The 12623-nt window shown below is 36.0% G+C and overlaps 1 protein-coding gene across 1 annotated transcript in view; it reads right to left on the bottom strand.

Moving 5' to 3' along the window:
* Positions 1-12623, bottom strand: part of LOC136025243 (RNA-binding protein 26-like) — a 77089-nt gene that overhangs the window by 63974 nt on the left and 492 nt on the right. Inside the window, exons 2-3 of the mRNA XM_065701076.1 lie at positions 1746-1864; positions 315-517 (exon numbers count right to left, since the gene is read on the bottom strand). Coding sequence (XP_065557148.1) covers positions 315-517; positions 1746-1864 — 322 coding nt within the window. The remainder of the gene's footprint in view (positions 1-314; positions 518-1745; positions 1865-12623) is intronic.

Genomic DNA, 12623 nt, shown 5'->3' with positions numbered 1-12623 from the left:
CATTCCTGGATCAACTTCAAATGGAGATTCTTCCTCATTTGATATTTTCTTTTTCGAAATACACGATTTTAATTTTTGGGTACTATGGTCTAGGCGTCGTTCTTTACCAGGATGCATCTGATGCTGCAATAATGATAATCACTGTGAGGTTTAATTCAAGGCGTTACTATTGGTCCAAAATACAATTAAAGTGAACTACCGGGGTTTTAAGTCAAACATTGACGACTCACATTTTGATAATTATTTTATAGACCTGGGTTTACTTCAATACTGTATGTTTTCTTAAAAAAAAAAAAAGAAATTAAATAACTTACACTTTCTGATCTCTTGATATGTACTTCAGGTCTTCCTACTGGTCCATCAATACTGTACCCAACATGTGGACTTTTTTGTACTTCTTGCGCAAATTCCAAATTCTGCGCATTTTCAGGTACTACTGACTCTGTACCCAAAACTGGAGGAATGTAAGACTTCGTCTCTAATGCTATGAAAAGAGTATCCACAAAATGTATAGTCTCTGAAAAGATGTAGCATGTTTAGGGCATAGGCTTCACCTTGGAGAAGGGGGGGGGGGGGGTACAGCGACATCTTTTCCAGACAAGTTGTTCAGACTAATGCTAGGAAGGATGTAGTCTCGTAGAAAGGCTCATTAAAAAAAGACAAAGCAGTAAACTTCAAGGCTTTCTAAGGTAATTAGTTAAAGTTAATTCCAAGATTTCCAAGAGGGCCATTCCAAGAGGGCTACAAAGAATTACTAAAACCTGTGAGGTTTACAGTAAGTCAAAATCAAAGCTTAAGTTTTGTTTTGAGAGACGTCCCTGTCCCCCCAAGAAAAAAAATGTTTATGTAGAAAGAAAAGAATAAACGTAATCAATTGGGTTAAACATTAAAATACTTAAAGAGTCATGTTTGAATGTTTAAATTTGTAAATGTTGCCAGACTGAGAAAAAAAATGAATAAAAATACAAATAAGAGCAAAGACGTAAGCTGCTTTCTATTTGTATAACTTCCTTATAGACTTCACTAATTCAACTAATCTGGAATGTGGCAGAGTACCTGAACATCATTTTTCTCAAAACTTTAATTTCTAGATATTTATTTGACAAAGTATTTAACTTTGCATTAATAGAAGAAAAGGTGAGCTTAATTTGGATTTTAAGGAAATATAGTTATTGGAAATCAGGCAAACAAATGCAACTGGAGGAAACAAAATTTCGTTTTGACGACTTGAGGGTGCATTTTTACTTGCACTTTGGGATATTTACCTAAGAAATTTGGGATGTTTCTGGTCTTTAAAACTTAGAGAAAGTAATCAAAAATATCGAACAATCATACAAGCAATTTAAGAAAGAATTTTAGCTAAATGCTTTATGAAGGCTCCTAACCAATGCTAACCATTCGTCAGTCACTAGTGCTCGATTCGTCAGTAGTCCTAACACTACTGACGAGTAAAAATATAATTGTGTTAATAAATAGAGCTAAAAATGAAGCTAAGCCTATAACAAATTTTGACTTTTTTTCACTTTTTATGATGGCGTCAATTTGGAAGTGGATACCCACTTCTAGATTTATTCTAGGTATTTTCTAGGAAGAATTCCTTTTAGTGGCATTTACGTTGGAGAAAGTGAAAAAAAAATATTGGAATTAGATACATAAAATATGTATTGATCAAAGTTGTAGGCTCCATAATGCACTTCTACAAATTTGTAGACTTTAAAGAAAACAAAGCTACATTTGAAAAGTACCTTTTTGAAGAAAGACATCTAACTGACTAATCATTGAAGCTCTAAGCTCCTCTTCCGTCTTGTCCTTCTTTGCAAGGGCTAGGACGTATTTTGCCAAGGCAGAAGGGTCAGCTTCACATCTGGAAAGGGAATAAACAATTGAAAACATACACCATCAGCCAAGGACGTAACCAGAATTTTCATTTGGGGGGAGGGGAAAAAAAACTTTACAAAAAGCAAAAAAGTTTGCATATATGTATTTTTGATATTTTTTAAGAGTTGGACAAAGGTATCATAAAAAAAGGTGAATAAAAAATTCAGAAAAACCACCCAAAGAATCGAATTTGGCCTTCGGGGATCGATTTTCCAGAATCATTTCCATAAAATCTAGAAGAGGCACGGAGTTTTATTTTCTGGAGAAATAATTCAATGTGATCGTTCTTGATATGTTGCTATGGTGTCTTATTGGCAACCATACAAACAGTGCCTTTTGATTTAGTTTTAAAACCACACTTTGGGGTTGGAGGGGGGGGGTTGTTCAACCACTTGCCTTCACCCTGGAAATAGCTCAGACAGTACCAACCACAAGTAGCCAAGGGGCACCCATTACAACTTACACTAACCATTTGTTTAACAAAAACTGAAAAATTCGTTATAGATCAAAAGGAGAAAAATGTATTCAAAAACTAGTCAAACAAGAGCCAAGAGCTCATATGGCACTTGTGACGAGGTCAGAACCTAAAATTAGACTCCATACTAGAGTTATCGATTTCATTGTCCTAGCACGTCAAGAAGCACCGAACTCGCCAAAGCACTAGAAATCCCTCCAACTCCCCCAAAGAGATCAGATCTGGTCCGCTTATGCTAATCACGTATCTAGAACTTGTGCTTATACTTCAAATCAAGTTTCACCCAGATCTCTCCACTCTAAGGGTTTTCCAAGATTTCAGATTTCCAAGATTTCCATTTCCCGCCTCAGCCCCCCTATGTCCCCAGATCCAATCCGAATTAAAAATGGAACATCTGAGACATGAGATCTTTCTATATATCAAGTTTCATTAAGATCCGATCACCCATTCGTGAGATAAACAAACCTCCATTTTCACGAGTTCCCTTCCCTCCAGCCCCACCCCCCAGATGGTCTAGTTGGGGATACGACTGTTATCAAGTCAATTTGTGCAAGTCCCTTACACGCCTACCAATTTTCATCATCATAGCATGTCCAGAAGCACCAAACTTGCCAACACACTGGACATCTCCCCTCCAAAGAGAGCGGATCCGGTCCAGTTATATCAATAACGGATCTAGGACTTGTGCTTATTCTTCCCACCAAGTTTTATCCAAATCTCTCCACTCTAAGCGTTTTCCAAGATTTCTGGTTTCCCCCCAACTTCCCCAAATATCACCGGATCCGGTCAGGAATTACAATGAGAGCTCTGAGACAGAGAGTCCTTCTGAATATCAAATTTCATTGAGATCTGATCACACGTTCGTAAGCTGAAAAAACCTCGTTTTTCTAATTCTTCCAAATTAACCCCCCCTTCGAACTCCCCCCAAAGGGAGCGGATCCACTCCGGTTATGTCAATCACGTATCTGGGATTTGTTCTTATTCTTCCCACCAAGTTTCATCCCAATTTCCCCACTCTAAGAGCTCTGAGGCATGAGGTCCTTCTAAATAACAAATTTCATTAAGATCTGATTGCCCATTCATAAGTTAAAAATACCTGATTTTTTCTAATTTTTCGGAATTACTCCCCCCCAACTCCCCCAAAGAGAGCAGATCCGGTACGGTTATGTCAATCACGTATCTAGGACATGTGCTTATTCTTCCCACCATGTTTCATCCCAATCTCTACACTCTAAGCGTTTTCCAAGATCTCTAATTTTAAATAAGAGGGATTTTAATAAGGGATTTAAAATAAGAGCTATGAGACACGAGATCCTTCTAAATAACAAATTTCATTAAGATCCAATCACCGTTTGTAAGTTAAGAGTACCTCTTTTTCTAATTTTTCTAAATTAACTTTCCCTCCACCCCCCCCCCCCCCCAGATGGTTGAATCAGGGGAAAGACTATTTCTAACTTAATCTGATCTGTTCTTTGATACGCCTGCCAGCGTTCATCGTTCTAGCTTATCTGAAAGTGCCTGAACTAGCAAAACCAGGACTGACAGACCAACAGACATAAATTGCAATTGCTATATGTCACTTGATAAATACCAAGTGCCACAAAAACACTGAGAGGCAACTAATTTGGAACAGAAAAAAGGATTTGTTTTGATTTATATAGACTATAAGACATTTTAGTTCTTTAAGGTGAGTTTTGAATAATTTAAGAATTTAAAGGACATTTAATTACCTCAAAGTTTCAATTTAATACCCTTAGATGCTCCTGAGATATTGGAAATATGACCTTTTGATATCCTGGATGCACAAAATTTATTTCAACATAAAGAAAAGATTAGACTCTTAATGCAAAAGTTAAAATTTTTTGCAATGTTTCATTTTTCTTTCAGCTATTTTCTGCAATAAACAACAAATTCTATAGTAAAACACAGGTCTTCACTTTCTTGGCACTTATACCACAAATTTATTCCAAATATCTTCACAGAATTTAAGGATGGTTAGTGTAAAATTGTTGTTGCTTTGCTTTGCTAAAATTGAAGGGTGGTTAGTGTTGCTTTGCTTGTGCTTTAGCATTGTTGTTGTTTGTGTTGTCCTTGTACTGTGCTTTTTCTTTGCCTGGGTTAAATAAACTCATTACTCAGGATTGTTGCATGGTGTCAGAAGTGGAATTTGGCATCGAATTCCGATACTATTATGGAATTTCAAAAGCCATCCATCAACTGCAATGCCATCTACTTGACAGATGAATGGAATCGGTTTGAACCGTGTGCTTGGTTGATGCTTATAGGATCACTGGCAGAAAAACCTGAAAAATCACAGTATGCCTACCTTCTCATTTGGATGGGAGAAAAGGCAGAGAGATTTTTAATATTTCTGAATTAGAAAACGTTGAACTCAATAAAGTTGAACACCTTATCAAAGGGTGAAGTCAATAAAATTGAACTTCTTATCAAATACTTTAAGGATTATACAAGCCCAAAGAATAACAATGTCTTCACAAGGCACATCTTCGAAAAGAGGGACCAGCTAGAAAACGAAAGTATTGTAAGATACATCACAGAACTAGAAACATTGGCAAAATCATGTCTGTACAAAAACAAGAGGAAATGATTCAGGACTGAATTGTCTGCAGAATTCAAAATCAAGCCATTCGAGAGAATTTTTTGGCTATGAAGGACTCATTAACCCTAGAAAGTAGAGTTTTAAGATGCAGGACCCATGAAACAAACTAGGCTCAGCTGAGTTTATTTAATGGATGCAAACCAATACCCATTAAGCAGGAATTTGATGCAGTTACACATGATATAAGCCAGGACATTGCCTAAAATCAGAAAGCTTCTAACCAATAGCCTCCCCCCCCCAAGGGTAGAGAATACTTTTTAAATGAGTATTTACAAAACAAACTTTTGTATTAGAGCTTTATTAGACAAGTCTGACGATTTTGTACAAGCTTCAAAACTTGTTTCTAACACATATATGGATTTCTTCTCAGAAATCTTACATCAATTAATAGATTCTTGGGAACAAAGCATTAAAAGGTAAGAATAATAAAAAAGATTTGTGATTCATAAAGTTTACCTTAAAAAATCATCATCTAATAAATGGAGAAAATATTAAGCAAAATGAAAATAGAAAATAAACAGGCTACAATGAACAGTCTTCTACAAACTTCTACAAGACAGTACGATATAATTCGTTGTCCACTTGCTATTACCCGTAGATCTCAATTTTCTATTTGGCATCTAGGACCGCATGCATGGAATTTTTTACCTACGACTTTGAGAAACATGGATAATTTTCTTGAATTTCGGCGGAAATTAAAGCTATTTTGCCTTAATATTTATGGTTTTGATAGTTGAGTGGACCTCAAATGGAGCCAAGATGTTGGTTTTGTTTTAGGCGATACTGGTCAAGTGGTTTTAGTTACTTTTTGTTTTGTCTTTTTTGAAGTGTAATTCCGTATCAATTGAAATGCAGGGTAGTTGAATTTTTTCTTCTTCTTCTTTTCTTTTTTATTTCTCTTTTTTATTTTCTTTTTCATATTGTTTTTATTTGTATGTGTATTGGGTTTGTAAGCCCAAACAAGCTTTGCTTCGGGCCATTTGCTTGTTTTGTTATTTATATTAATAAACCCATCTTTCTATATATATATATATATATATATATATATATATATATATATATATATATATATATATATATATATATATATATATATATATATGTATATATATATATATACTAGCTGTTGGGGTGGCGCGAGCTGTTGGGAAAATTGTGTGTTTGTACAATAGAATGCTCTGTAATGACAAGAATGAAGTACATATGTATATTCAAGGACAAAGTATTTTTCATAGCCCCCCCCCCCCTAAAATTCAGCTTATTTCCTGTATGTTTACAGAACCAGTAATTGTGAAACAGGACACATAAAGGAGTCACAAGACATCTTGTTTTGTTAGTTTAATTTCCAAATTTGTTTAGAGAAGAGTGATTGGAAAAATGCAAAAGAAATATGATATAACATAATTTTTTGCACCCAAGCAAACAAAGTTAGTTATTTCAAACAGTGATGTTAGTGGGTTGTCTAGATTGTTCATCAGCCCCTGCAGGCTTAAATGACATGGAAGCAGCTAGTGATTCTCAGGTTCAACTTGAGGATGCTAAACTTGATTCATATTCTAGTCCACTTAATACAGGCACTTCACAGCATGCTATTACTCAGACTTGTTTGGTTCCAAATGACATTGGATGGTTTGTCCACAAATCATTGCCACTTGACATAGTATCCCAACTTGGTCTGCTAAAGAGTCCTTGGACTCCTGATAATGCATAAGCTTTTCCAATATCTGGGAAAAGAAAGTTGAAGTTTCAGTTGGGTTGGCTGATTTGTTGCAACTGGTTGTCCTATTTGCCATTTTTGGATGGGTGCTTTTAAGTAACCTTGTCAGCAAACCCTTCAGGAACTGGAAGGATGCAATTGAATGCTACACAAGTCACCAACAAACACAGCTTCACAAAAAATACACTTTAACCACAGATAACTTCATTCTGTTGCAGAGAAAAGGCAGGGTAACATCATCAACCAGATAGACACAGCAAGAACAGTGCAGGTTAAGGAAAGTCATCAGAAACCAAGACTGGTTGTTGAAATTGTAGTATTTTACATAAGGCAACAGCTTACCCTTCGAGTATGAATGATTTCAGTCCCATTTCACCCAAAGATCTAGAACCATCTCAAAATGATAGCAATTTCCAAGCTCTTTTGTGACTAAGGGCGGGGGTTGGCAACTAAAGTCTGGTGAAATATGGAGCAGCTATGTGTATGTGTCTGCTACACCTCTGCTGGATATTTTCACAAGATTTTTCTTTGTTTTGTCCCAGTTAACTGGACAATGTCTCACTTTGGCAATTCTACATTTTTTGGAAAGCCTTGGGCTTGACCTAAACAAGATAGTTGGCCAGGGGTATGATGGCTTGGCAGCAATGAGTGGCCATGTGTTGTTCAGGCTGTTATATGCCAACAGTATCCAAAGGCACTTTACATCAGCCGTAGTGCACATAGTCTCAACCTTGTCATTTCACATGTCTGCTCTATTCCAGCTTTTAAGCATTTCTTTGGAACCCTATCAAAAAATCAACAATCTCTTGCCAGATTTCCAAGTACAGAACCTGACTGGACTCTGCTCAACAAGATGGCTGAAGTGCCCTGATTCAGTCATGCATTTTCTTGAACCCTGCCAGCCAATTCTGCATTCTCTTAAAGCTGTTGAGGTGAACAGTAATGCAGAAACCTCTGCAAAAGCATTGTAAGTGCTGGATATCATGAAGCAGTCACAGTTTGTTATGCATCTCCATGCTGTAAAGGAACTTAACTGCCTGATGCTACCTTTGTGCAAGACTCTTCAGTCAGTTGACTGCAACTTGGCTGCCTCCTGTAGACACCAAAAACTGTTCTTTCTAGAACAATGACAAAGAGATAATATTCTGTTGCTATCTTTGCTCCTCTTTTCAACAAAGCTCAGTCTTTGCAACTACTTTAGGGCCTGAGACGACTCGCCAAAGAACAAGAGGTGGAAGGAAATCTCATCTTGATAGTCCTGATCTTCTTACTCATAATAGAACTTCACTGTTTATTCCTTTCCTAGGCCACTTCATATCAGAGCTGAGACAATGCTTTGAACTCCACCAGAATGTGTTGTCTCATCTAAGCATCCTTGTATATTTGAAGATTGTATCAGTTGATCCCAAATCAATACAATTGAAGTCTTTGCTTAAATTATATGGCAATATTGTTCCCAAGCAAGACTGTTTGAAGCAAGAGTTTGAGCTTTGATGCAACAAATGTGAAAAACCTCTTATCTTAAAACCTCTTCCCAAACGCAAATTGACCTTTTCCCAAACATTTCTCTTCTATTGACTGTCAATACTGCTACTCCAGAAAGAAGCTTCTCTACACTTAGAAGGTTAAAAACCTGACTAAGTAATTCAAAACAACAAGAAAAGCTCACTGGTTTAGCCCAGCTCACCATTTGTAGAGACATTGATGTTTGCAAAAAAAAAGGCATAGACATTTTTGCAGGGAAGACAAATCCTCCTTTAAATTTTGTTTTGTAGGTAGTCAGTTCACTTTACAAAAACTATTGGTTGGCTCTATAGATGTATTATGTAGATAAAAACTTAAATACTTGGTTTGCTAATGAAATACTTTAAAAAATAAGAGCTAAGAGCTCATATGGCACTTGTGACAAGGCAAGAAGAGCAAAGAGCCAAGAGCTCATATGGTATGAGCTCTAACAAAATTCTAAGAATCAACAGATTGATTTAAAAGGAAAATCAGAGGCTTAATGCCACTCGGGATTTAAAATAAGAGCTCTGAGTCATAATGTCCTTCTAAATATCAAAATTCATTGAGATCTGATCACCCACTCGTAAGCTATAAATACCTATTTTTTTTCTAATTTTCCCTCTCCCTTTAACCCTCCAGATGGTGGAATCTGGGAAAACGACTATATCAAATCAATTTATGCGGCTCCCTGACAAGCCTACCAATTTTCATCATCCTAGCACCACCAGAAGCACCAAACTCGCCAAATCACTGAACCCCTCCCCCCATCTCTCCCAAAGAGAACAAATCCAGTATGGTTATGTCAATCATGTATCAAGGACATTTGCTTATTCTATCCACCAAGCTTCATCCCAATTCCTCCACTCCAAGTGTTTTCCAAGATTTCCCCCTCCAACTCCCCCCAATATCAAAAGATCTGGGCGGTATTTGAAACAAGAGCTCTGAGACATGAATTCCTTCTAAATACAAAATTTCATTAAGATCTCATCACCTATTTGTAAGACAAAAATACCCCAATTTTCACATTTTCCAAGAATTCTCGTTCCCCCTCCAACTCCCCCCAATGTCACAGGATCTGGTCGGAATTTAAAATTAGAGCTTTAAAGCACAAAATCCTTCTAAATATCAAATTTCATTTGAATCTGGTCACCCTTTCATAAGTTACAAATACCTCAATTTTCAAAATTACCCCCCCCCCCCACTCCACCAAAGAGAGCAGATCCGGTCCAGTAATGTCAGTCATGTATCTTAGACAGTTTTTTATTCTTCCCATCCTGTTTCATCCTGATCTCTCCACTTTAAGTATTTTCTAAGATTTCCAGTCCCTCCCCCATGATGCTGGATCTGGTTGAGATTTAAAATAAGAGATCTGAGTAACAAGGTCCTTCTAAATATGAAGTTTCATGAAGATCCAATCACTCCTTCATAAGTTAAAAATACATCATTTTTCTAATTTTTCAGAATTAATCCCCCCCCCAATAGAGCGGATCAGTTCCAATTATGTAAATCATGTATCTTAGACTTCTGCTTAATTTTCCCACCAAGTTTCATCCTGATCCCTCCAATCTAAGCATTTTCCATGATTTCCAGTTCCCTACCCCAAACTCCCCCCAATGTCACCAGATCCGGTCGGGATTTAAAATAAGAGCTTCAAGACACAATATTCTTCTAAATATCAAATTTCATTGAGATCTGATCACCCATTTGTAAGTTAAAATACCTCATTTTTTTCTAATTTTTCAGAATTACCCCCCTCCCCCAACTACCCCAAAGAGAGCGGATCCGTTCCGTTTATGTCAATCATGTATCTAGGACTTGTGCTTATTTTTCCCACCAAGTTTCATCCCAATCCCTCCACTCTGAGTGTTTTCCAAGATTTTAGGTTTCCCCTTCCCAACCCCCCAACCCCAATGTCACCAGATCCGGTTGGGATTTGAATAACAGCTCTGAGACATGATATCCTTCCAAACATCAAATTTCATTAAGATCTGATCAACCATTTGTAAGTTAAAAATACTTCTATTTTTTCCAAAGTAAAAGGCCCCCCACTCTCCCCCAGATGATCAAACTGGGAAAACAACTATTTCTAATTTAATCTGGTCTGGTCCCTGATACGCCAGCCAAATTTGATTGTCCTAGCTTACCTGGAAGTGCCTAAAGTAGCAAAACCAGGACCAACAGAATTTGCAGTTGCTATATGTCATTTGGTTAATACCAAGTGCCATAAAAAACCTTAAATCATCCTTATCCTGATCACTGGCAATTTAAGTGCAATTTAGGAATAGACAAGTGCAATTTAAGGTAATTAATCATAAAAATAGGTCATCATAAAATTAGCAATCTAAAAATGGTTCTCTTTTTGTTTTAGAATGTATCCTTGAGACTTGTCATTCAGAAGCTTTACTCTAGACTCGGTAAATTTGCAGTTTAAAACATAATCTAGCTACAATGAAAGTGAATATTGTACACCATTTGATGCCTTTTCTTATGCCCTCTCATTGTTTAATAATTGTTTTTAGGGCAGATTCCATTTTGAGCCATTAGTGGGCACCAAAAGGTAAAACCATCCATAGTTGTCAGAAGTTTAAAAGTTTAGTTGCATGTTTAGAAAAAAACTGTCTCAGGCAAAAATGCCATTTGAAGCTGATTTAGGGATGGTAATCATTATTTTCTCAATAATTAAATGGTAATTATTCTTTTTTTTACTGGTAAAATGTTATCAAGAACACAATTTTGTAGAGTTTTTCAAAAGTCTGAAACCCTTCAAGAATGACATCAAGCAAGACTTGCATAATTTTTAAGGGTTTTCAGGTTTTTTAAAAATTCTGCAAATTTGTTTTCAAACTAACATTTTACTATATGCACTAAGGAAAATAATAATTACCATTCCTAAATCAGCTACAAGTGGCAATATTTTCTCCCAAGCTAGTTTTCTTAAGAAACATACTTTTAAACTTCTTTGAGAACTATGGACTGTTTGAGTCCTCTTAGCTATTTAAGGGCTCAAAATGGAATTTGCCCTACAATTAACTATTGAATTATGAAAATACAGAAAAAAAGCATCAAATGATATATTCACTTTCATCCTAGATAAATTATGTTGTAAACTACAAATTTACCCAAAACTGTTGCTAACATAAAAGAAGCCAATATAGCACATTGGCCTTTTTGCTAAAATTTAAAACAGACACTTTCACAAGGAGTGCTAAAAAGTATAACTGGGAAGCACCAGAGTCAACCATATACACTAATAGCTAAATGAGAATGAGGAGTGGTCAACTAGCTGAAAAATTCTTAGGCAAAGTTTAGGCAAAGTTAGTTAGGGAAAATTCTTAGGCATTCTTAGGCTTCACACAAAGGTGTGATTTGAGGTACTGTAATGAACTAGGCTGCAAATTTTGCTATTATTCTCTGATGTTAAGTTCAGTTAAGAGGACAAAGGTAAAATTCTAGACAAGCTAATTTTTGTTATATTGGAAAACAGTTAGGCTAGATAAAGAAAATTCAATTTTCAGTAATGAATCCAGGGCCAAAAACATATACCTAGATAGTATTTCCAATATTCTATGTTAGCCCTATTCTGACTTCTGAGTCTTAGAAATTTGCCCACTTGAAATGTCTATACCTATTAGAATTTTAACAAAACAATATTTTATCTTAATTTTCAGTCTCTTTTTCTCTGGTTTTGGTTATGCAAATGTAGGGTAATTCCTGGTAGATGAGCAGAATTCTAAGCAATACAAATAGCCTAGTTTTATATTTTTGCAGATCTTTGAAACCTCATAAATTGGGATTGGGACTACAGGCTAAAGTGTGTCCTGGGACAGTATTTTGAAGTACCTACCTCTACTTCCTCCCCTTCTTGAGGATCCTGACCTTTGATAAACTTTAAAAACTTGTGTGTTTTGCAAAATAGATCTTCTGCTTGAATGAAGTTCAACAAAATTGTTTTCAGCTTCACAACTTTGCTTAATCCTAATTAATAAGGTTAAGATATGCAAATACATTTCCTAAATTTTGAAAAAAAAGCATTGATATGGCTCAGAATTCTACTCAAATAACAGGAATTGCATTTTCAGAACTAAAAGCAGAGAAAAAGCAACTGGTAACTCAAAATTAAGGTAAAATGTTGTTTTGTCAAAATTTCAATAGGTGTCATTTAGGCAAATTTCAGGGCCAGCTAGAGGGAGAAGGAGTGGAGGCGGGTACTTTAAAATAACTTCCTTGGATATACTTTGGCCTGTAGACCTATCCCTGAAAGTTTCATTTTACTAATCTAGCCCCTTTCCAAGATAGCAAGAAGTCACTAAACTAGAATTTTGACTGGGATTGTGCAAAGTTATGAAGCTAAAAATAGTTTTCTTGTACTTATTTAAGCAGCAGATCTAAACTGAAAGGTTTTCACTTATATAACACAAAGACTTTTA

Source organism: Artemia franciscana, chromosome 3, assembly GCF_032884065.1.
Source record: "Artemia franciscana chromosome 3, ASM3288406v1, whole genome shotgun sequence".
NCBI classification, from domain to species: Eukaryota; Metazoa; Arthropoda; class Branchiopoda; order Anostraca; family Artemiidae; genus Artemia; species Artemia franciscana.
Note: the sequence above shows the minus strand (reverse complement) of the source record. Positions and strands in the feature narration are given on the sequence as shown.